We start from the raw sequence: 20,673 nt of genomic DNA on the forward strand, positions 1-20,673 counted from the left end.
GACCATCCTGGCTAACACGGTGAAACCCTGTCTCTACTAAAAAATACCAAAAACAAACTAGCCGGGTGAGGTGGCGGGCGCCTGTAATCCCAGCTACTTGGGAGGCTGAGGCAGGAGAATGGCGTGAACCTGGGAGGCGGAGTTTGCAGTGAGCTGAGATCCGGCCACTGCACTCCAGCCTGGGTGACAGAGCCAGACTCCGTCTCAAAAAAAAAAAAAAAAGAACTGGGACCCTTCTGCCATCTGACATAGTCCAAAGCACATCCCTATCCTTTCTCCCAGTTGTCTCGCTCCTTTTTTTTTTTTTTTTTTTTTTGTTGGAGTTCTGCTTTTGTTGCCCAGGCTGGAGTGCAATGGTGCAATCTCGGCTCACTGCAACCTCCACTTCCCAGGTTCAAGCGATTCTCCTGCCTCAGCCTCCCGAGTAGCTGGGATTACAGGCATGTGCTGCCACACCCGGCCTGCCCCTTTCCAAGAGAGATGCTCAGCATGATGAGAGATCAGCCAGGGTAGGGAATGGGTCCGAGTAAGGGTTTGCATTGTTGCCTTTTAAGAGGCCTAGGTCCTCCATTAACTCAGGCCAACCATTAAGTGATGCAGGCTGCTCTTCCTTCATGTGAGAAAAACCTGTTTCCCTCTGGTTCTTCCTGACTTTGCACCTGGTGGCTATTATGAAGCAGTACTGCAGTATGTCTTGGACCTGGAAAGTTGGACATGCGTGCGGCTCAACAGTTTTCTCGGAAGAGTTCAGTGACCTTTTGGTGGCCACCCTCTGCTCTTACCTATGAGTTCTTCCAGGTGGCGACTTTACCTGCAAGGTCACTTACATAGCCCCACTCAGCTGCTTTGGAAAGCATGATGGAGCAGTAGTCCTCAATGTGTGTGTGAGTGAAGAGGACCTTGTGGTAGCAGGGACCATGCTTCATTTGTGGCTGCATCCCCGTCCGAGGGCCTGGTATGCAGTAAGATCAATACATACTTGTGGAATGCATGACTCTGTTGGCTGCCTGTGTCTGCCTGGTGGGAGAGCTGTGGACCTAGGGGTCCACATGAGGCCAGACTACTGTGGTGCTGCCTACCTGCAAGGCTGGCTCCACCCTGCTGTGACCTCTCCACCTTCCCCACCCCTACTTGACCTTACTCCCTTGAGGTCCTAAAGGTACGATTCAGACCTTTCCGCCCTTTCTGGAACTTTGACTGTTTGGAGACAGGGCGGTTCGGAGACAGGGCAGTTCGGAGACAGGGCGGTTCTGCAGGGGGCAGTCTAGCCCCTAGCTCGCTTCTGGGCAGCCCAATCAGCTCTGGATTGCCCAAGCTGCCCTGAAAAGCCAGCCGAAAGAGCCGGAGGCTGCTTCCCTATGGTTGGGAGTTCCTGCATTCTCTGCTCTAAATCCCAGCCTGCCCTCGGGGCTGCCCACGCCCCCTTCAGATCCTTTGCTCCGGAGAGAGACCTGTCCGAGCAGAGGCCTGGACTACATCTCCCGGCGTGCCTGGCAGTGTGGTGTCCTCTGTGCGCCATCTGTACTTGTTGCAGGCGACGATGCAGAGGGTTGTAAGTGTGGTGGCCCATCTGGGCTTTCGCTTGCAGGCATTGCCCCCGGCCTTGTGTCGTCCACTCAGTTGCGCACAGGTGGGATAGAGGGTGTTGATCTTGGAGGGTGGGGGAGGGAAGCGGCTGGGGGCTAGGGCCCTGGTGGCACTAAGCCCAGCCGCCTGCAGGACGTGCTCCGCAGGACACCGCTCTATGACTTCCACCTGGCCCACGGCGGGAAAATGGTGGCGTTTGCGGGTTGGAGTCTGCCAGTGCAGTACCGGGACAGTCACACTGACTCGCACCTGCACACACGCCAGCACTGCTCGCTCTTTGACGTGTCTCATATGCTGCAGGTGAGCCAGGGGAGCACGCTGGCCGCCTGATAAGGTCTTCCTCCCTGTTTACAGTGGTGCACTCCTTGGCTTTGTTTGCTGTGAACTGTATTCCAAGGACAGCCCTCCCAGAAGAGCTAGAGGTCATGAGGGTGTCATGGATAGGTCAATGGCCCCAAGGAAATGAGCTCAGAGGGTCTCATCATCATCTCATCCTTCTAGTCTGCCCCCACTAAGTGGTGTGCCTTAATGTTCCGGGTTTTCCAGGGCTGACATCCACTCTCACGTATTGGGCTGGGTGTTGGTTTGAAAAGGGGTTATTTCCGGTGGCTCACGCCTGTAATCCCAGCACTTTGGGAGGCCGAGGCGGGCGGATCACGAGGTCAGGCAATCGAGACCATCCTAGCTAACATGGTGAAACCCCGTCTCTACTAAAAATACAAAAAATTAGCCGGGCGTGGTGGTGCGCGTCTGTAGTCCCAGCTACTCGGAGGCTGAGGCAGGAGAATGGCGTGAACCCGGGAGGTGGAGCTTGCAGTGAGCTGAGATTGAGCCACTGCACTCCAGCCTGGACAACAAAGAGAGACTCCGTCTCAAAAAAAAAAAAAAGAAAAAGAAAAGGGTTTTTTTCAGGAAGGTGCTAGGTCCTGTCCAGTTCCCTGGCAGTCCCCCAGCACAGAGTGACTGGGGGAGGTCAGGAAATCAGAAGGTGGTCCTTTGCCACGTGTAGAACCAAAAGACTGGTTAGTCACTTTGGGTGGGCTGGACTGCACTGTGGATGGCAGGGAGGATGCATCCTAGATTAGTGGCCTTTTGGGTTGTAGCTGTTGCAGTGGCCTGAGGCTTTCAATCTCTTCCCCAGACCAAGATATTTGGTAGTGACCGGGTGAAGCTGATGGAGAGTCTAGTGGTTGGAGACATTGCAGAGCTAAGACCAAACCAGGTGGGCCCTTTTATTTCTGCTCTATGAGTTTTCTTAGTCATGAGCCAGCAAATGGGCTTAGTCCCTACCTCAGGCTTAGGAGCACAGAGATGAGTCAAACACAGCTTCTCAGGGCTTGAGAAGTCTTGGGGGACGGAATCCCTGAGTCATTTCCAGAGACCCAGACATTTGTAGAGAGGGGAATATCCCAGCCTTACTACATCAGGCTAGGAGGCCAGAAACCAAGGTTAATATGCTGCTCTCTGGCCATCCCTTCTGTTTAACCCCTCTCTATTCAACATGTGGTCCCTGGCCAGGCGCCGTGACTCAAACACCTGTAATCCTAGCACTTTGGGAGGCCAAGGTGGGTGGATCACCTGAGGTCAGGAGTTTGAGACCAGCCTGACCAACATGGCAAAACCTCATTTCTACTAAAAATACAAAAATTAGCTGGGTGTGGTGGTGTGCACCTGTAGTGCCAGCTGCTCGGGAGGCTGAGGTTGCAGTGAGCTGAGATCACACCACTGCACTCTGGCCTGGGCAGTGAAGCGAGACTCAGTCTAAAAACAAAACAAACACAACAAAGTGTGGTTTGTAAACCAGCATTCTTGGAGCTTGTTAGGAATATACTCTCAGGCACTGCCCCAGACCTGCTGAGTCGGAACCTTCATTTTAACAAGATCCCCAGGTGACTCATGTGACCCCCTCAACCTCAGGCTTTTTGTCCATCAGTGAGGAGGCTAAGGAAGTTTTTTGGGGGCATTGCTATGGAGTGCTTAGAAGAGCCTGGGATCATCAAGATGAACTTTGAAGCTTTTGTCCTGTGGGTTGGCAAAACATGGGCTGAGTTGTCCCAGGTTTGGATAGGTGAAGTAGCAGGTCCTAGGTGTCATAGATGAAGCATCAGATGGGGCTCTCAGTACAGAGTGGGGAGGGGTACAGAGGTCTCACCAGATCAGGGAAGCACCCCAAGGTAGGGAGGGGATGAAAACTTACTTGGTGCATGAGGACCAAAGACCTTGGACTTGGGCCCAGACTTGCACCTTGCACACCCTGAGTCCTTCACATTAGGGTTCATAACCTTTTGGTAGCTAAGTGGGTTCAGGGGTGTGTCTGGCTCACCCTTGGCCTTGCCCTCCACTTTGGTCCTAGGGGACACTGTCGTTGTTTACCAACGAGGCTGGAGGCATCTTAGATGACTTGATTGTAACTAATACTTCTGAGGGGCACCTGTATGTGGTGTCCAACGCTGGCTGCTGGGAGAAAGATTTGGCCCTCATGCAGGTACACCCCCTGTGTTCTAGGCACCTTGTCTTCTTTGTTCGTAGAGCAGCATCCTTGTTGTCCAGGACAGGGTTGGCGCAGACAAGTGACCCGGACAGTGGCTCTTTGAGTAAATGAACAGCTATAAGACTCAAGAGCAGGCCCACTCTGGAGCATGCCAGGGTTTGGTGGTGGGAGATTAGGCATGGGGAGGGGGCCTTAGCCCCTCTGGTGAGGGTGTGAGGTGGCAGACCTGGGGTTGGGTCATCTCTTATCACTTAGTAGCTATGTGACTTTGTAAGATGGGAACGCCTACTACCCTTTTTTTTTTCTCCCTCCTCCTCTCCACTGTCTTACTACTGTCCAGCTCTGCAGTGTTCAGCCCATGGTAGGTGCTCAGTAAGTGGCCCCAGATGCTCTTGTGGTGTTTCTGTCTTTTAGGACAAGGTCAGGGAGCTTCAGAACCAGGGCAGAGATGTGGGCCTGGAGGTGCTGGATAATGCCCTGCTAGCTCTGCAAGGTGAGAGGGCTGGGCTGGGGTTGGAGCCAATCTTTGCCTTACCGGCTTCATTGACTGCTTAGCACAGAGACCATACCAAGAAGAAGGTGTAGAAGGTGTGATATTTGTGTGCCATAATTTTAAGTTTGGTATCTTGCCCTCCTCCTACGTACTACAAGGCTCCATGGGCTAGGGACAAGGGCATCCTCTCCCACTTGCAGAGTAAGACTTGCTCAGGGCTTGTTCTGAATAAGGCTTTAGTCCAGCTTTGAGGGGTGCTGGGACCTGAATACTTGGTCACTGGCTCCCTGGGCCCAGGCCCCACTGCAGCCCAGGTACTACAGGCCAGCGTGGCAGATGATCTGAAGAAACTGCCCTTCATGACTAGTGCTGTGATGGAGGTGTTTGGCGTGTCTGGCTGCCGTGTGACCCGCTGTGGCTACACAGGAGAAGACGGTGTGGAGGTGTGTCAAGAAGTGGTGTAAGGGGCAGTACAGGGCACAAGATGCACATGAGGGGTGGAAGGTGTGTGGTACAGGGAGCTTCCCATCTGCCCTCTGGTGTTTCATACAGATCTCGGTGCCAGCAGCGGGGGCAGTTCACCTGGCAACAGCTCTTCTGAAAAACCCAGAGGTGAGGCTGGCAGGGCTGGCAGCCAGGGACAGTCTGCGCCTGGAGGCAGGCCTCTGCCTGTATGGGAATGACATTGATGAACACACTACACCTGTGGAGGGCAGCCTCAGCTGGACACTGGGTGAGCTGGGCCAGCACTCAAGGATGGGGTCCTGGAGGTTGGGGTGACCCTTAATAAGACTAACCAGCCCATAACTCCTCCAAAGGTTATGTAGCCTGGAGCAAGTGACTCAGCCTTCCTGAGCCTCCCTTTCCTGAAGGTGCCACTGTAGCTTTGCCTATTAGAAACTGAAGATGCTGCTGGGCATGGTGGCTCATACCTGTAATCCCAGCACTTTGGGAGGCTAAGGCGGGTGGATCACGAGGACAGTAATTCGAGAACAGCCTGGCCAACATGGTGAAACCCCATCTCTACTAAAAATATGAAAATTAGCCAGGCATGGCGGCGGATGCCTGTAATCCCAGCTACTTGGGAGACTGAGGCAGGTGAATTGCTTGAACCCGGGAGGCAGAGTTCGCAGTAACCCGAGATTGTGCCACTGCACTCTAGGCCTGGGTGACAAGAGTGACTCCATATCAAAAAAAAAAAAAAAAAAAAAGAAAAAAACTGAAGATGCTCAGCAGGTGGGCAGCATGGCCTCTAAGGGGTAGGAGGTGGTTTTTTTGGCTGACGGCAGTGAGGGGAGGAATAGAACCTGGAGTAGCCCAAGCAAAGGGGCCTTGATGCTAGATGGGTGTTACCTGAGGACTTCATAAGGACCTCCTGTGGCCAGGGCTTCTATGGGCTGTGGCTTATGTCTCATGTGTCATTCTCCAGGGAAGCGCCGCCGAGCTGCTATGGATTTCCCTGGAGCCAAGGTCATTGTTCCCCAACTGAAGGGCAAGGTGCAGCGGAGGCGTGTGGGGTTGATGTGTGAGGGGGCCCCAATGCGGGCACACAGTCCCATCCTGAACATGGAGGGTACCAAGATTGGTAGGTGGACCAGGGAAGCTGGGAAGCCCTTATCTCTTCCCCAGGAGGGTGGGGGCACTGGCAGGGTGGTGCTAACGCATGGCTTATGCTTGCTTGACAGGTGCTGTGACTAGTGGCTGCCCCTCGCCCTCTCTGAAGAAGAATGTGGCAATGGGTTATGTGCCCTGCGAGTACAGTCGTCCAGGGACAATGCTGCTGGTAGAGGTGCGGCGGAAGCAGCAGATCGCTGTAGTCAGCAAGATGCCCTTTGTGCCCACAAACTACTATACCCTCAAGTGAGGATGGCTCAGGGTGGGGCTGTCCCCTCCAGGAGTCTTGCCTTGGAGGGCATCCTACAAGGGGTTAGTCAAGAAGTTGAGGCAGAACTCACTGGGGGTGGGCAGCTAAGGTGGAGGCTGATTCTAATTGTCTGGTTGAGGGGCCATACCACCTATTCCCTCCACCTAACTCATGCCACTCCAGCTTCCTTCAGGACCCTGCTTCTGAGTGACAGACCAGCTCACACAATGTCTTGTTTGAGTCCATGATCCCACTGACCCACTCTTGCCTGCTGGAGGGTAATGAGAAACTTTGGTTCTGCCATCTCTCCCACTCTGCCAGGTGCTGGCTGTGGAGCAAAGGCTCACCTTTGTGGGGAGGATAAAACCTGCCCAACCTACCTCACAATGGTTTTTCACATTGCAAAGGGTAATAACATGGGCGGTGTGGACTTAGGCCACCCCCTCCAGTTTGCTTTCCATAAATGCAAATTGTCCCTACTGCAAGTCAGGAATGATTGCTGACTCATAGTAGGGCTGCTATACCTGTGTGTAAACTTGGGAATGGCTGAGGGAACAGAGACTTACTCTTCCACATTCCCAAGTTGGTCTAGTGTGCTGCCCAGTAGCAAACCATGGCAGGCTCACCACCTATTCTGAGCTCTAGGGCTGTTGTAGGGCAGGGTGGGCTTCCTCCCAGACTTGCCTTACCCTGGGCTGATCTTTGCTCCTGGTATGCATTAATGGACTCCACTGAATCCAGAAAAAAAAATTAAACTTCCTTCTTACTTGCCAGTCTCTAGCTTCATTGTTCTTTGTTCACAGGGTTCCTGAAATGCCGACCCAGTGCCTGCCTTCCTGGCCTCCAAGACAAGCTTGGAATAGGTTCTCCTTGAAAGGGGCCAGTCTATAAGAATGGAGATATTGCCCATTGGGCACCCCATCCCTGCTCCTCCAGGGAGCTGGCATCACCTCTCCCCTCCCTGCAAGTTGTTGCATCTGGGTCCCAAGGGGCAACAGCTTCCAGGATGTTCTCTCTCTCACTGCCCTTGTGCATGCATACCCTTGTTCTGTCTGAATAACCACAACAACTGATGCACTTCCGTGTTTAATAAGCCACATCCTCAGTTGAGCCTGAGGTGAAATGTGAGATCCTGACTCTGTGCAGTAGTATCAGTGGGTGGGCCTGGGGCTGTGAAGACCATCATCCTCAGTACAGCTGCTATTCCAGTGCCCCTCTACCACAAAGATGGCTTAGGCAAAGGCAACCAGATGGAAGTGTGACATCCAACAGGAAGGAAGTAGGCAGGGCTCACTAAAGTGGCTGGTGGCCCAGCGGATGGAGGCAGAAGTATGGCCATGAGGGAAGGAGGCAGGTCCAGGGCTACAGTGCTTTCAGGTACTGGTGTTTCTATAGGGGCATTTACCACCCATACCTTTGGAAACTCCTCTGGCCTATTGTGACATGGCAGGGCTGCCTGGTTCTTGAAGGCAGAGAAGATGCTACTGGGGAGGAGCTGAGGCTGTGACATGCGTTTGTACCAGATCCAGATGAGTAATGATGAGGCTGCAGGCTATGACCGGGCCACTGTGCACTAAATGCTTGGTACCATCCTATGAGGGGACAAGGTACAGACCCACATTCCCACAGGCACTTAAGCAGTAGGGGGTAGGAGGCTACCCCAGCGGTTCAGCTGTGCTCCTTCAGGTACTCAGCTTACCCCCAAGAAGGACTGAGAGGAATATGAGTAGAACAGTTGGCAGATGACAATTTTCTTTGCGTGGCTCACAGGAGAAGTCTGATTGGGCCAGGGATGTGGGTGTTTGGTGCCTCGATCTGGATGGTGCCAGCAGGGACACCACCCTGCCTTATACCTGAATGGCCAGCTAAATAACCATAGAGCTTAAGGTCTGGCTCAGGTCAGGATTCCCTGGCTCCTTGCCAACAAAGCAAAACCAGAGATTCAGAAAACTCAGGGCTTAGGAGAAAACAGACCTGCCTTACAAATCCCAGAGCTGGTCAACCTCAGGCTTCCTCTCAGGAAAAAAAATTTTTTTTTTTTTGAAATGGAGTCTCACTCTGTCACCCAGGTTGGAGTACAACGGCACAATCTCAGCTCACTGCAACCTCTGCCTCCCAGGTTCAAGCGAATCTCCTGCCTTAGCCCCCTGAGTAGCTGGGATTACAGGTGTGCGCCACCACACCCGGCTAATTTTTGTATTTTTAGTAGAGATGGGGTTTTCACCATGTTGGTCAGGCTGGTCTCGAACTCCTGACCTCGTGATCCGCCTGCCTCGGCCTTCCAAAGTGTTGGGATTACAGGCATGAGCCATCGCGCCTGGCCAACTCAGGAAATATTTTTATGGGATCATATCTCAGGGGGATGGGAAGAGGGACAGGAAAAGAAACCTAAGACAAAAGAACTGACGGCCTTCCCAACCCAGAGGCTTCCTGAGTTATCACCCCTGAGAGGGGAGGAACACAATCTCTCTCCTTAAGGCACCCAGATAAGGGTACAGGCAAACTCTTCCCTTGCCCAGTGCCTGGATGAGGACGTAGGGCCAAGAGGCAGAAGAGGCCCAGCCCTGCAGGCACTGGGTACCCTGCTACCAACCCTGAACCCCCGGCGGTTGTCCCTGAGGTCTGGGGAGTAGCAGAACCCAGTGTAGAAGCCAGCAGACCCAGTGATGCCCTTGGAGACCCTCTGCTGCCTTCCCTTATTCTCTGTGGGTTTTGAGAGGTTCGTTTGCTGCCATTTCCCTGAAAGTGATGGAGAGAGAGAAGAGAGAGGGGTTATTCCATGGGCAGAACAGTTGATGAAATTGGCTCTCCCAAGCCCCTTCTTGAGGGTTGAGCTAGGCTCAGTAAGGTCACATAACAATCTAGACCTCTCTGCTGATCTCCCACAGCCCACCCTGGGCCCAGCACCTCCTCCCTGCAAACCCATTCTTCCTGGTTCTCCATGTTAGTATGGCATTGCCATCCTTCTCTTTTTTTTTTATTATTCTTTTTATTTATTATTGTTATTATTTTTCTTTTTTTGAGAAGGGGTTTCACTCTTGTTGCCCAAGCTGGGGTGCAATGGCAAGATCTCAGCTCACTGCAGCCTCCACCTCCTGGGTTCAAGCAATTCTCCTGCCTCAGCCTCCCAAGTAGCTGGGATTACAAGCGCATGTCACTACACCCAGCTAATTTTTGTATTTTTAGTAGAGATGGGGTTTCGCCCTGTTGGCCAGGCCGGTCTCAAACTCCTGGCTTCACGCGATCTACCCTCCTCTGTCTCCCAAAGTTCTAAGAACAGGCGTGAACCACCGTGCCTGGCCTATTATTTTTTTTGAGACCGAGTCTCACTCTGATGCCCAGGCTGGAGTGCAGTGGCGTGATCTGGGCTCACTGCAACCTCTGCCTCCTGGGTTCAAGTGACTCTCATGCCTCAGCCTCTCGAGTAGCTGGGATTACAGGCGTACACCACCATGCCAGCTACTTTTTTCTATTTTTAGTAAATATGGGGTTTCGCTATGTTGACCAGGCTGGTCTCAAACTCCTGACCTCAAGTGATCTGCCCATCTCAGCCTCCCAAAGTGCTGGGATTACAGGCAGCCAGGGGGCCTGGCCTCTTCTCCAAGACAGAAATCTGGGCAGTGGCAGCCTTTCTAACCTCTAGCCCTAACTCTTGGACCGCTTTATCTACTTGCCATGAAGTAGGCATTTATAAAGGCAAATTAGATCAGATCACAGCCTTGCTGAGTTAGTCTTTCAGTGGCTCCCAGGGTCCAACAAGCTCTCATGTTCAAGCTCCAGCATCACAGTCTTACCTATTCTAATATGTCACCCTTATCCTTCCCTCTTAGCCTTGCTCTATCCATTCCCTTTTCCAGGTACACTTTATCACCCTGTGGCCTTTGATCTTGGCCTAGGTGTCTTTCTTGGGAGATGCCTTCCCTGACCACCCCTGCCCCGTGCACCCCTAATAAATCCCTGGCTCCCCATGAGCAGGGCCCGGGTTGTCTCTGTTCTCTGGGCCTCGTGTGGTCCCTATCATGTGATAGGGGCCCAGAGATTATCTGAATGAATGCCCTGATTAGTGAGTGCATGTTTTGCAGAAGAGGAGGCTGACCCTGATGAGGTCAATGTGCTAAGGACAGAGATTACTGCCTTCCCAACTCAGGGGATTGTGCGGAGTGGAATCCAACAAACCTATCATTTCATCTCTCTGAAATTATGACAATACCACCACCTATCCTACAGGCTGCTGAACAACATGCTGATGGACTGTCCAGGCCTTGATGTCATCCTAACTCGAAGCCTGAACTCTACGTGCAGACTTGAAGCTTGCTGCAAAGGCCATTAAGCTGGTGGGCTTATAGCCTGAGAACTCCCTTCTCTGTCACCAGCACAGGAGTGTCTTTGGAATGCCAAGCATGGGGTTGTGGTATGGACAGATTTACTCACCACGAAGGGAAATGCGTGGAGCCATCAGGCGTGGATCCATTCTGACCACCCAGACCTGGAGGCAAAAACACATCCAGAGCTGCAGCAGGCTGGGGTGGGTGGGGATCTGAGCAGGCATCAGCCCAGGTCAGGTTAGAGACCACTGGCATTGTTTGGTGAAGTCTAGTGAGGGTCCTAAGGGACTAATCGTATTGCCAGGTGAGAGTTCTGAGGAACAGATACAATGTGATGGGTGGACTGGTGGGGATTCTGGCCTAAAATGGTATGGTGGCATGAGTCAGGGTACAACGTTAAGTTCTCTCATCCAAGTACCCGGCTTAGCTTCCGGGGTCAGATGCGTTCAGGGTGGTAAGGCCGTTAACCAATGTTACGTTCTGATGAGCCTCTTGCAGGATAGTGGGGAACCCAATGATACAGTCGGGAGAGGGTGGGGGCGGGGGCGGCCAGCCCACGGAGGTTCGTAGGAAGCCTCACCTGGACGGTGATACAACCCGGTCACTGTATTCCCGTAGAACCCCCACGCCAGCTGGATGCCCAGGAGACTTAACACCAACCACAGCAGCAACAGCTTGAAGAGGGTCACGCGCATGTCCTGCGCCTCCCACTCCCTCAAGAATTCGCTGCCCAGCGCGCCCAGCGCATCCAGTACCGTGGCCGGTAGAGTCTGCAAGGCCTGCCCAGACCAGGGCTCCGCCATGACCGGCCCTCGCCCCACCCGGGATACTGTCACCGTAGTCCCTACCACGCATGCGTGTGATCTTCCGGGCCAGGCCCGTTAGTGCGCACGCGTAAATCTAGGCAGGGCGGGGCCTACTTCGCTTGCGTGAAGTGTTGGCAGTTTGGGGCGGAGTATTAAAACCGCGCACGCGCACCTAGCCCCACCCTAGTTGCTTGAGGGATGAGTGACTCCGGGAGTACAAAATAGCAACCAGGTCTTTTATAGCCCCGGAGTTCCCGTGATGCCCCACGCGGCTGCAATGATTGGTTAAGGGTTTTGCTTTTAGGGCGTGGCCGCGCTCCTGAGCAATAGTGGATGAGCTGTGAGTGCGCGCGCGTGCGCGGGGCCGCGACCTGGGTCGGCTCGAGCCCGCTGGGTACTCGGGGGCGCGCACGTCGTTCTCCGCCCTCCCGCCGCCGCCCGCCCTCGCTCTCTCGCGCTCCCCTCCCGCCGCCCGCGGTCCTCCGTCGGTTCTCTCGTTAGTCCGCGGTCTGGTCTTCAGCTACCCTCCTTAGTCTACGAGCTTGCGACTCGCGGACCGGCGTCCCCGGCGCGAAGAGGCTGGACTCGGATTCGTTGCCTCAGGTGAGCGGAAAGGTTCCCTCCAGGCGCCGCGGGGCCCCAGGCCCTCCCGCCCGTCCGGCAGTCTTCCGGCCGGCAGGCCGCCGCCCCGCAGCGGCCGCGCCCCACCGGTTGCTCGTGGCTGAGCCGCCCCTGGCCGAGCCGCCCCTGACCTTTGACCTGACTCCCGGCTCAGGCCCCGCGTCCCAAAGCGGCGACCCCGCCCGCGCAGTCCCCGGAAGCGCGCCCCGTAGTCTCCAGTGTCTCTTCCCCCGCCCGGCCGGGCCTGGTGGATCCCAAGCTGCCCGTCTGCCTGCCCTCGGTCCCCGGCGCTTCCTCTCCCGGCAGCGCCGGGCAGGGTGAGGGCTTTGGGCCGGGCCCCCGACCGCGCAGTGTGGCCGGCAGCTGAAAGTGCGCGTGGCTGTCGGAGTTGAAATGGGAAAGAAACTCTTTACAACTCCATTTTGCTTTTTACTTTTACCGAGAAACGTGAATCACTCTTTTATATTGATTAAAGTCCAGTTACACTTTGGGTAGGTTTTCTTTAATGCAGACTTGTTGGAGACTGTAAGTAAGTAAAAGATTGTATTGAAAGCTTAGGGGTATGATCTACGGCCATACCACCCCGAACGCGCCCGAACTCTGAAAGCTTTGGGGTCTGTATTGGGTGGAAAAGGAGTATTTTCCAGTTGAAAAAAAAAAATCCCACAAAACTGTAAATGATTTAAGCGATGTTGCATGAAAACAGATGCAATATTGCTCAGTCTAAGTCGCTGTATTGATTAGGAATCACCTAAGCATCTGTACCTTAGTGACTGACTGGATCTACAGTTACAGGTCGTCTTCGTTGAATAGCGCTATTTGCATCCAAGTTGATTTGTTCACAAACCTTGTTTAGTAGTTTACGGTGGAAAATTGGAATCCTTTTTACCTCAGAATTGGTTCCACTTGTATTTTTTAATAGTTTTGATTTTAAATTTTTACCTCTGTTGACTTGTTTGGTTCTTTTTGTCTTGAAGAAAGTCTTTTAAAATAAACGTTTCTTGCAGGTGTGTAAGTAGATTGTATTTCACTTTGCCTTCCTGAAGGAGAAAAACAGAAAAACTGAAAAACTTCCGTAATTTAAAATGTGTGTGATGAGAATTTTTCAACTACTTAGTATCATCCAGATGTGTAGTGTGTGTGTACCATGTGGATGATTGTCACCTTGAGATGTGGCTAGATAGGCGGAAATACTGTTTTGAGCGTTTGGCACAAGTGACATTGGACTGAAAAAAACTAGTTTTTAATTGTAAAGGATGACTTATTGAAGGATCTTTGGATAACTTGTCTTAATTGGTTCCATCTACTTTTGTGGAGCACTGATGGCTCTTGGGGACATTAAATATATAAGGTGCACCTTGGTTTGAGTTAAAGTCTAATGCTAGATTTATCCTCTCTGTTGTCATAAAAATCTGCGTTGCAGGGAAGAAGAGAGTAGGAATAATGTATAGTTCTTCAATTTTAGATCTAAAAGGAATCTTTCAGGTGTGGTTGTCCAACCCCATTTGCAGATGAGCAAACTGAGTCCCAGAGACTTAAGTAAATTTCCCAGGATTCTCTCTCTAGTCAGGAGCAGACCAGAACTGTCTGCTCTGTTAAGGTATTCTCCATTTACTCCCAAACATTTGATCTCTAGAGTCAGCTAAAATTCAGGAGTTCTAGCTTATTCCATTGTTTCTTCTTTTAAACCTTGTTGATGGTGAATAAATAGTTTGGGAGAATCTGAAAAATTCATTTGCCAAAAAAAATTCAGTTCATTGGCTTACATGGTACTCTCCCCTTGTTAACTGGATGGTCCTGCCTTCAATTGAGGGAGATAGATGAATGTACAGGGGTCCCAGCCGGGCGCGGTGGCTCAAGCCTGTAATCCCAGCACTTTGGGAGGCCGAGACGGGCGGATCACGAGGTCAGGAGATCGAGACCATCCTGGCTAACACGGTGAAACCCCGTCTCTACTAAAAATACAAAAAACTAGCCGGGCGAGGTGGCTGGCGCCTGTAGTCCCAGCTACTTGGGAGGCTGAGGCAGAAGAATGGCGTAAACCCGGGAGGCGGAGCTTGCAGTGAGCTGAGATCCGGCCACTGCACTCCAGCCTGGGTGACAGAGCGAGACTCCGGCTCAAAAAAAAAAAAAAAAAACAAGGGTCCCTGGCTGACCTAATCATGGCTTTAAGTGTTCGGATTTTTTTTTTTTAAGGGTCCAATTTCTAAAGCAAGGCCTAACTTTTACCACCAAGATATTTAGGTCAGGCTAACTTATTTTTAGGTAACTGTGGTCACTTTTGACTATTAATTTGGGGTACTGCATGTGTCGAGTAAACAATTCCCTGTGCACATGTATGTGGTGGTGGTGGTGGAGTATTTTTGTAGTCTTGATTTCTTTCCATTTGTCAGTTAACTCCTTTTTAAAAGTTTATTCTGGTCATATGGGAGTGTAAGTTATTAGGAGAGTTAAAAAGAGGTAGCTCTTTAAGTGTGTCTTGTCCATGGGGTGGAGCCCATGCAGTGACGGGAGAAGGTGCTAGTTTGTGTCTTCTTTTTTTTTTTTTTTTTTTTTTTTTTGAGACGGAGTCTCACTCTGTTGCCCAGGCTGGAGTGCAGTGGTCGGATCTCAGCTCACTGCAAGCTCCGCCTCGCGGGTTTACACCATTCTCCTGCCTCAGCCTCCGGGTAGCTGGGACTACAGGCGCCCGCCACCGTGCACGGCTAGTTTTTTGTATTTTTTTTTTTTAGTAGAGACGGGGTTTCACCATGTTAGCCAGGATGGTCTCGATCTCCTGACCTCGTGATTCGCCCGTCTCGGCCTCCCAAAGTGTTGGGATTACAGGCTTGAGCGACCGCCCGGCCTAGTTTGTGTCTTCTTAATTGTCTTAGAGCGCTGAGAGATTTATGTTAACTCTGAAAGACTGATAGTTCAGCTTCTAAGCCAATTTGAGCCTGCTGTAGACAGCACCTTGGATTTAATTGCATTATGGTTACTAGTGATTATGATAAATGGGACATAGTCACTGGATTTTAAAATTGGCCATATACTTTTATTTTTTGAAATGGAGTCTCACTCTGTTGCTTAGGCTGGAGTGCAGTGGCGCGATCTCAGCTCACTGCATCATCTGCCTCCTGGGTTCAAGCGATTCTCCTGCCTCGGCCCCTGGAGTAGCTGGGACTACAGGCACCGGCCACCATTCCTGGCTAATTTTTGTAGTTTTAGTAGAGACGGGGTTTCACCATGTTGACCAGGCTGGTCTTGAACTCCTGACCTCAGGTGATCCACCCACCTCGGCCTCCCAAAGTGCTGAAATTACAGGCGTGAGCCCCCACGCCCACCCATATTTGTAGTTTTAAAAGGATACTAAGTATTTTGTCCGACTCTGCCATTTGGTTTATTCCTTTATTTACTTGTCCAATGGAATTGTATGCTTGTAACTACACATTAATATAACTAAATTTTGAACTTGTTAATGTTACATGTCTTTCTATACTTGGGGCTCTTTAGGGACATGCTCATTGTTAAGTATTAGTGGGATTAAAATTTCCAAGACGTTTTGAAGTTGGTAATTACTATAAAATCCTTCATCTTTAATCTGTGGACCTGTAGTATTAAGTGAAGGCCTCGGTATGTTCATAATTACAGTAGTCTTGTGACTGAAAATCAGGCACTGAAGCTGCTCATTCTGGGTGTTGGTCTCAGTTAATTGGTACTTCTGCCAAATATAATTTTATAGCTAATAATAATGAATAACATCAAATACACTTGCTGAATTGCAATCAGTATATGCAGTTTATGCCAAACTGAGCTTGATTTCATTTTTTAAGAGGATGAGTAAATATATTTAAGCGTGTGTGTGTGTGTGTGTGTACATATATATATATTTTGTTTTTTCTCTTTCGAGATGGAGTCTCACTCTGTTGTCCAGGCTGGAGTGCAGTAGTGCGATCTTGACTCACTGCAGCCACCGCCTCCCAGTTGAAGTGATTCTCATGCCTCAGTCTCTGGAGTAGTTGGGATTACCGGCATGCACCTCTATACTTGGCTAATTTTTGTATTTTTAGTAGAGACGGGATTTCACCATGTTGGCCAGGCTGGTCTCGAACTCTTTTTTTTTTTTTTTTTTTTTTTTTTTCCTGAGACAGAGTCTCGCTCTGTCGTCCAGGCTGGAGTGCAGTGGCGCTATCTCGGCTCACTGCAAACTCTGCTTCCCAGGTTCACGCCATTCTCCTGCCTCAGCCTCCTGAGTAGCTGGGACTACAGGTGCCTACCACCACGCCCGGCTGATTTTTTGTATTTTTAGTAGAGACGGGGTTTCACTGTGTTGACCAGGATGGTCTTGATCTCCTGACCTCGTGATCCTCCTGCCTTGGCTTCCCAAAGTTCTGGGATTACAGGCGTGAGCCACCGCTCCCGGCCTCGGACTCTTGACCTTAGGTGATCTGCCCCCTTCTGAAATTGTTGAGATTACAGGTGAGAGCCACTACTGCGCTTGGCCACATTTAAGCATATTTATGATGGTATCTTAAATTTAAGTGACGGGAAAGAGGAAAACATACGCAGCCAATGAAGTAAGTTTGAAGTGGAGTGAAAGGAAAAGTTGGAGGTAAAAAGAAGTTAGAGAGGTGGGCAGGGGCCAGATCATATAATGGGCCTTTAGGACATGGGAAATTCTTTGGATTTGTTCTGAGATTAGAAGTCATTTAGATATTCTTTAGAAAGGGGATGACAGGATCTGATATTAAAAACAAACAAACAAACAAACTAGAATCACCGTGAGTAGGAATAGATCTAATTCCATTCTGACCAAATAATAAACTAATATGGTAATTGTACAAATATAAAAAGGATTTCCTGGCCAGGAGCGGTGGCTCACGCCTGTAATCCCAGCACTTTGGGAGGCTGAGGCAGGTGGATCACTTGAGGTCAGGAGTTTGAGACCAGCCTGGCCAACATGGAGAAACCCCATCTCTACTAAAAATACAAAAAATGAGCTGGGCGTGGTGGTAGGAGTCTATAATCTCAGCTATTCAGGAGGCTTAGACAGGAGAATCACCTTAACCTGGGAGGCGGAGGTTGTTGTGAGCTGAGATCATGCCATTGCACTCCAGCCCAGGAGACAGTGCAAGACTCTGTCGCAAAAAAAAAAAAAAAAAAAAAGGAAAGGATTTCCTAATATTAATTTCCTTGACTTAATGACTTCAGCCTGCTTTATTTGAAGTCATCCCTCACCTTCCCACCCCACCCCACCCTACCCCACCCCAGACAGGGTCTCACTCTGTCACCCAGGCTGGAGTGCAGTGAGTGATCTCGGTTCACTTCAACCTCTGTTTCCCAGGTTCAAGCGATTCTTGTGCCTCACCTCTAGAGTAGCTGGGACTATAGGTGTGTGTGACCACGCCCGACTAATTTTTGTATTTTTAGTAGATGGCGTTTCACCGTGTTGGCCAGGCTGGTCTCGAACTCCGACCTCAGGTGATGCACATGCCTTAGCCTCCCAAGTGCTGGAAGTAGAGGTGTAAGCCACCATTCCTGGCCAAACCATTGGTTTCCTGACACTTGCCTTTCAGCCTGTAATTTCTCTCTAATGCTTGTGTTAAAAAGGAGATGGAATTTGATGAAGCAAGTCGTTAAAATGTTCACTGTAGTCTAGGTGGTAGGGGTACAGGTGTATACTGTAAAAAAAAATTTTTTTTTTTTTCCTTTTAGTATGGAGTCTTGCTCTGTCACCCAGGCTGGAGTACAGTGGCGCGATCTGGGCTCACTGCAACCTCCACCTTCCGGGTTGAAGCAGTTCTCCTGCCTCATCTTCCTGAGTAGCTGGGATTCACAGGCACCCGCTACCACTCCTGGCTAATTTTTGTATTTTGAGAAGAGACCAGGTTTCACCACGTTGGCCAGGCTGGTCTTGAACTCCTGACCTCATGATCCACACGCCTCAGCCGCCCAAAGTGCTGGGATTACAGGTGTGAACTACTGCGCCCGGCCTAAGTTTTTTTTTTCTTTTTTTGAGACGGTCTCACTCTGTCACCCAGACTGGAGTGCAGTGGCATGATCTTGGCTCATTGCAACCTCAAGCTCCTGGGTCAGGTGATGCTTTCACCTCAGCCTCCCAAAGCTTGGATTATAGGTGCGAGTCACCACACCTGGCTAATTTTTATATTTTTTGCAGAGACTGGGTTTCACTGTGTTGCTCAGGCCGGTCTTGAACTCCCAGCCTCAAGTGATCTGCCTGCCTTGGCCGCCCAAAGTCTCAAACTCCTGGCCTCAAGTGATCCACCTGCCTTGGCCTCACAAAGTGTTGGGATTACAGGTGTGAGCCATCGTACCAGGCCTGTATTTATTTATTTATTTTTAGAGACAGGGTCTCACTATGTTGCCCAGGCTGGCCTCAAACTCCTGGGCTCAAGCAGTCCTCCTGCCTCACCCTCCCAAAGTGCTGGGATTACAGACATGAGCCACTGTACCCAGCAAAATATTTGTTAAATAAGAAAAATCATAAAGCTGAAACTAGATCCTAGATCCTTTGCTTTTTTTTTTTTTTTAAGATGGAGTCTCTCTGTTGCCAGGTTGAAGTACAGCCTTGGTGCGATCTGGGCTCACTGCAACCTCCACCTACCTGGTTCAACCAATTCTCTTGCCTCAGCCTCCTGAGTAGCTGGGACTACAGGCACGTGCCACCACACCTAGCTAATTTTTGTATTTTTAGTAGAGACGGGGTTTCACCATGTTGGCCAGGATGGCCTCGACCTCTTGACCTTGTGACCCTGTGATCCGCCGGACTTGGCCTCCCAAGGTGTTGGGATTACAGGCGTGAGCCACCAAGGATTTGTTTTAAAAATTTTTTTGCTGGCCGGGTGCGGTGGCTCAAGCCTGTAATCCCAGCACTTTGGGAGGCTGAGACGGGCGGATCACGAGGTCAGGAGATTGAGACCATCCTGGCTAACACAGTGAAACCCCGTCTCTACTAAAAAATACAGAAAGCTAGCCGGGCGAGGTGGTGGGCGCCTGTAGTCCCAGCTACTCGGGAGGCTGAGGCAGGAGAATGGCGTAAACCCGGGAGGCGGAGCTTGCAGTGAGCTGAGATCCGGCCACTGCACTCCAGCCCCGGCGACAGAGCGAGACTCCCTCTCAAAAAAAAAAAAAAAAACTAGCCAGGCGAGGTGGTGGGCGCCTGTAGTCCCAGCTTTTCGGGGGGCTGAGGCAGGAGAATGGCGTAAACCTGGAAAGCGGAGCTTGCAGTGAGCTGAGATCCGGCCACTGCACCCCAGCCTGGGTGACAGAGTGAGACTCTGTCTCAAAAAAAAAAAATTTTTTTTTGCTTTATTTTTTTCTTCTTTTTTTGTACTAGAGATGGGGTCTTGCTATGTTGCCCAGACTGATCTTGTACTCCTGGGCTCAAGTGGTCCTCTTGTCTCAGCCTTCCAAAGTGCTAGGATTACAGGTGTGAGTCAAGCAATTCTCGTGCCTCAGCCTCCCCAGTAGCTCGATTACAGGTGCCAACCACCGCCTGCCCACCACCCCCCGGCTAATTTTTGTTTTTTGTATTTTAGTAGAGACAAGAATTATACCATGTCGGCCAGGCTGGTCTCAAATTCCTGACCTCAGGCAATCCACCAACCTCAGCTTCCTGCTGGAATTATGGGCATGAGCTACCCTGGCCAAGATTTTTAACTTCTGAAGCTTATAGCTGCTCTGAATCACAAGAATTCAGTTCCATAATTTTAAAAAGTTGCTTGTTTTGACTTTAGGTATATGGTTGAACATTCTAACTTTTGTTATGTATACATTTTTATTTTACTGTATTCTTGTGGCCATTGTATCCTACTCTGTATGTTGCAGATGAGCTGTAATTCTCTGGACTTAGAGATCACATGCTCTATTACCAGGATTTTTTTTGTAACTCTGTTTGTTGTTTGGGATATAGGCTTTGAGAGGTTAAGGAAGTAAATTTAGGATGGATATTGATGTTGTAACACTTTGTTAATCCTTTTTTCTACAAGATATATGATACAGCAACTTTGTTGGAAATACTTTGTTCAGAGGCTTTTTTTGTGTGTGTGGAAAATTTCTTTTCTGGATGAAATCTCTTGTTTAACTTTTCCAGTTATTCATAATGAAGCTCTTTATCTTTTGAAGATGTTAAGTTCAGAAAAGGAAGGCAGGCTGCATACAGTGGCTCACGCATTTTATCCCAGCACTTTGGGAGGCCAAGTTGGGTGGATCACCTGAGGTCAGGAGTTCAAAACCAGTCTGACCAACATGGTGAAACCCCATCTCTACTAAAAATACAAAAATTAGCCCAGTGTGTTAGTGGGTTACTGTAATCCCAGCTACTCAGGAGGCTGAAGCAGGAGAATTGCTCGAACTTGGGAGGCGGAGGTTGCAGTGCACCAAGATCACTGCACGCCAGCCTGGGCAACTCTGTCTCAAACACAAACACAAAGAAAAGGAAGGGAGTAGAGTATCTTATTTAAGAGCATGGATTCTGGAGAGAAGTT

General features: G+C 50.5%; 3 protein-coding genes across 6 annotated transcripts in view; 2 read left to right on the forward strand and 1 right to left on the reverse strand.

The window, feature by feature from the left end:
* The first annotated feature begins 124 nt into the window (after positions 1–124).
* AMT (aminomethyltransferase) lies at positions 125–7,563 on the forward strand. Of its 4 annotated transcripts, none has more exons than XM_023231808.3 (10): positions 125–1,630; positions 1,720–1,887; positions 2,729–2,809; positions 3,941–4,072; positions 4,493–4,571; positions 4,869–5,014; positions 5,124–5,304; positions 6,001–6,156; positions 6,257–6,431; positions 7,239–7,563. In XM_023231808.3, the coding sequence occupies exons 1-10, from the start codon at positions 1,541–1,543 to the stop codon at positions 7,324–7,326; spliced, it is 1,296 nt and encodes a 431-aa protein (XP_023087576.1). In that variant the 5' UTR covers positions 125–1,540; the 3' UTR covers positions 7,327–7,563. The 4 variants fall into 4 exon arrangements, with proteins under 4 accessions (XP_023087576.1, XP_023087578.1, XP_023087577.1 ...); XM_023231809.3 differs by having other exon boundaries at positions 126–1,630; positions 6,257–6,360; XM_023231810.3 differs by lacking the exon at positions 1,720–1,887.
* Positions 7,509–11,783, reverse strand: TCTA (T cell leukemia translocation altered). The gene is made up of 3 exons (XM_023231814.3): positions 11,341–11,783; positions 10,867–10,921; positions 7,509–9,174 (listed from the first exon to the last, which is right to left on the reverse strand). Exons 1-3 carry the CDS (start codon positions 11,561–11,563, stop codon positions 9,132–9,134), a joined length of 321 nt encoding a protein of 106 aa, XP_023087582.1. The 5' UTR covers positions 11,564–11,783; the 3' UTR covers positions 7,509–9,131.
* An 8-nt stretch (positions 11,784–11,791) lies between these two features.
* Positions 11,792–20,673, forward strand: part of RHOA (ras homolog family member A) — a 56,670-nt gene continuing 47,788 nt past the window's right edge. Inside the window, exon 1 of the mRNA XM_023231813.1 lies at positions 11,792–12,169. The gene's annotated coding sequence lies outside the window, so the exon portion shown is untranslated. The remainder of the gene's footprint in view (positions 12,170–20,673) is intronic.

Source organism: Piliocolobus tephrosceles, chromosome 2, assembly GCF_002776525.5.
Source record: "Piliocolobus tephrosceles isolate RC106 chromosome 2, ASM277652v3, whole genome shotgun sequence".
NCBI lineage: Eukaryota > Metazoa > Chordata > Mammalia > Primates > Cercopithecidae > Piliocolobus > Piliocolobus tephrosceles.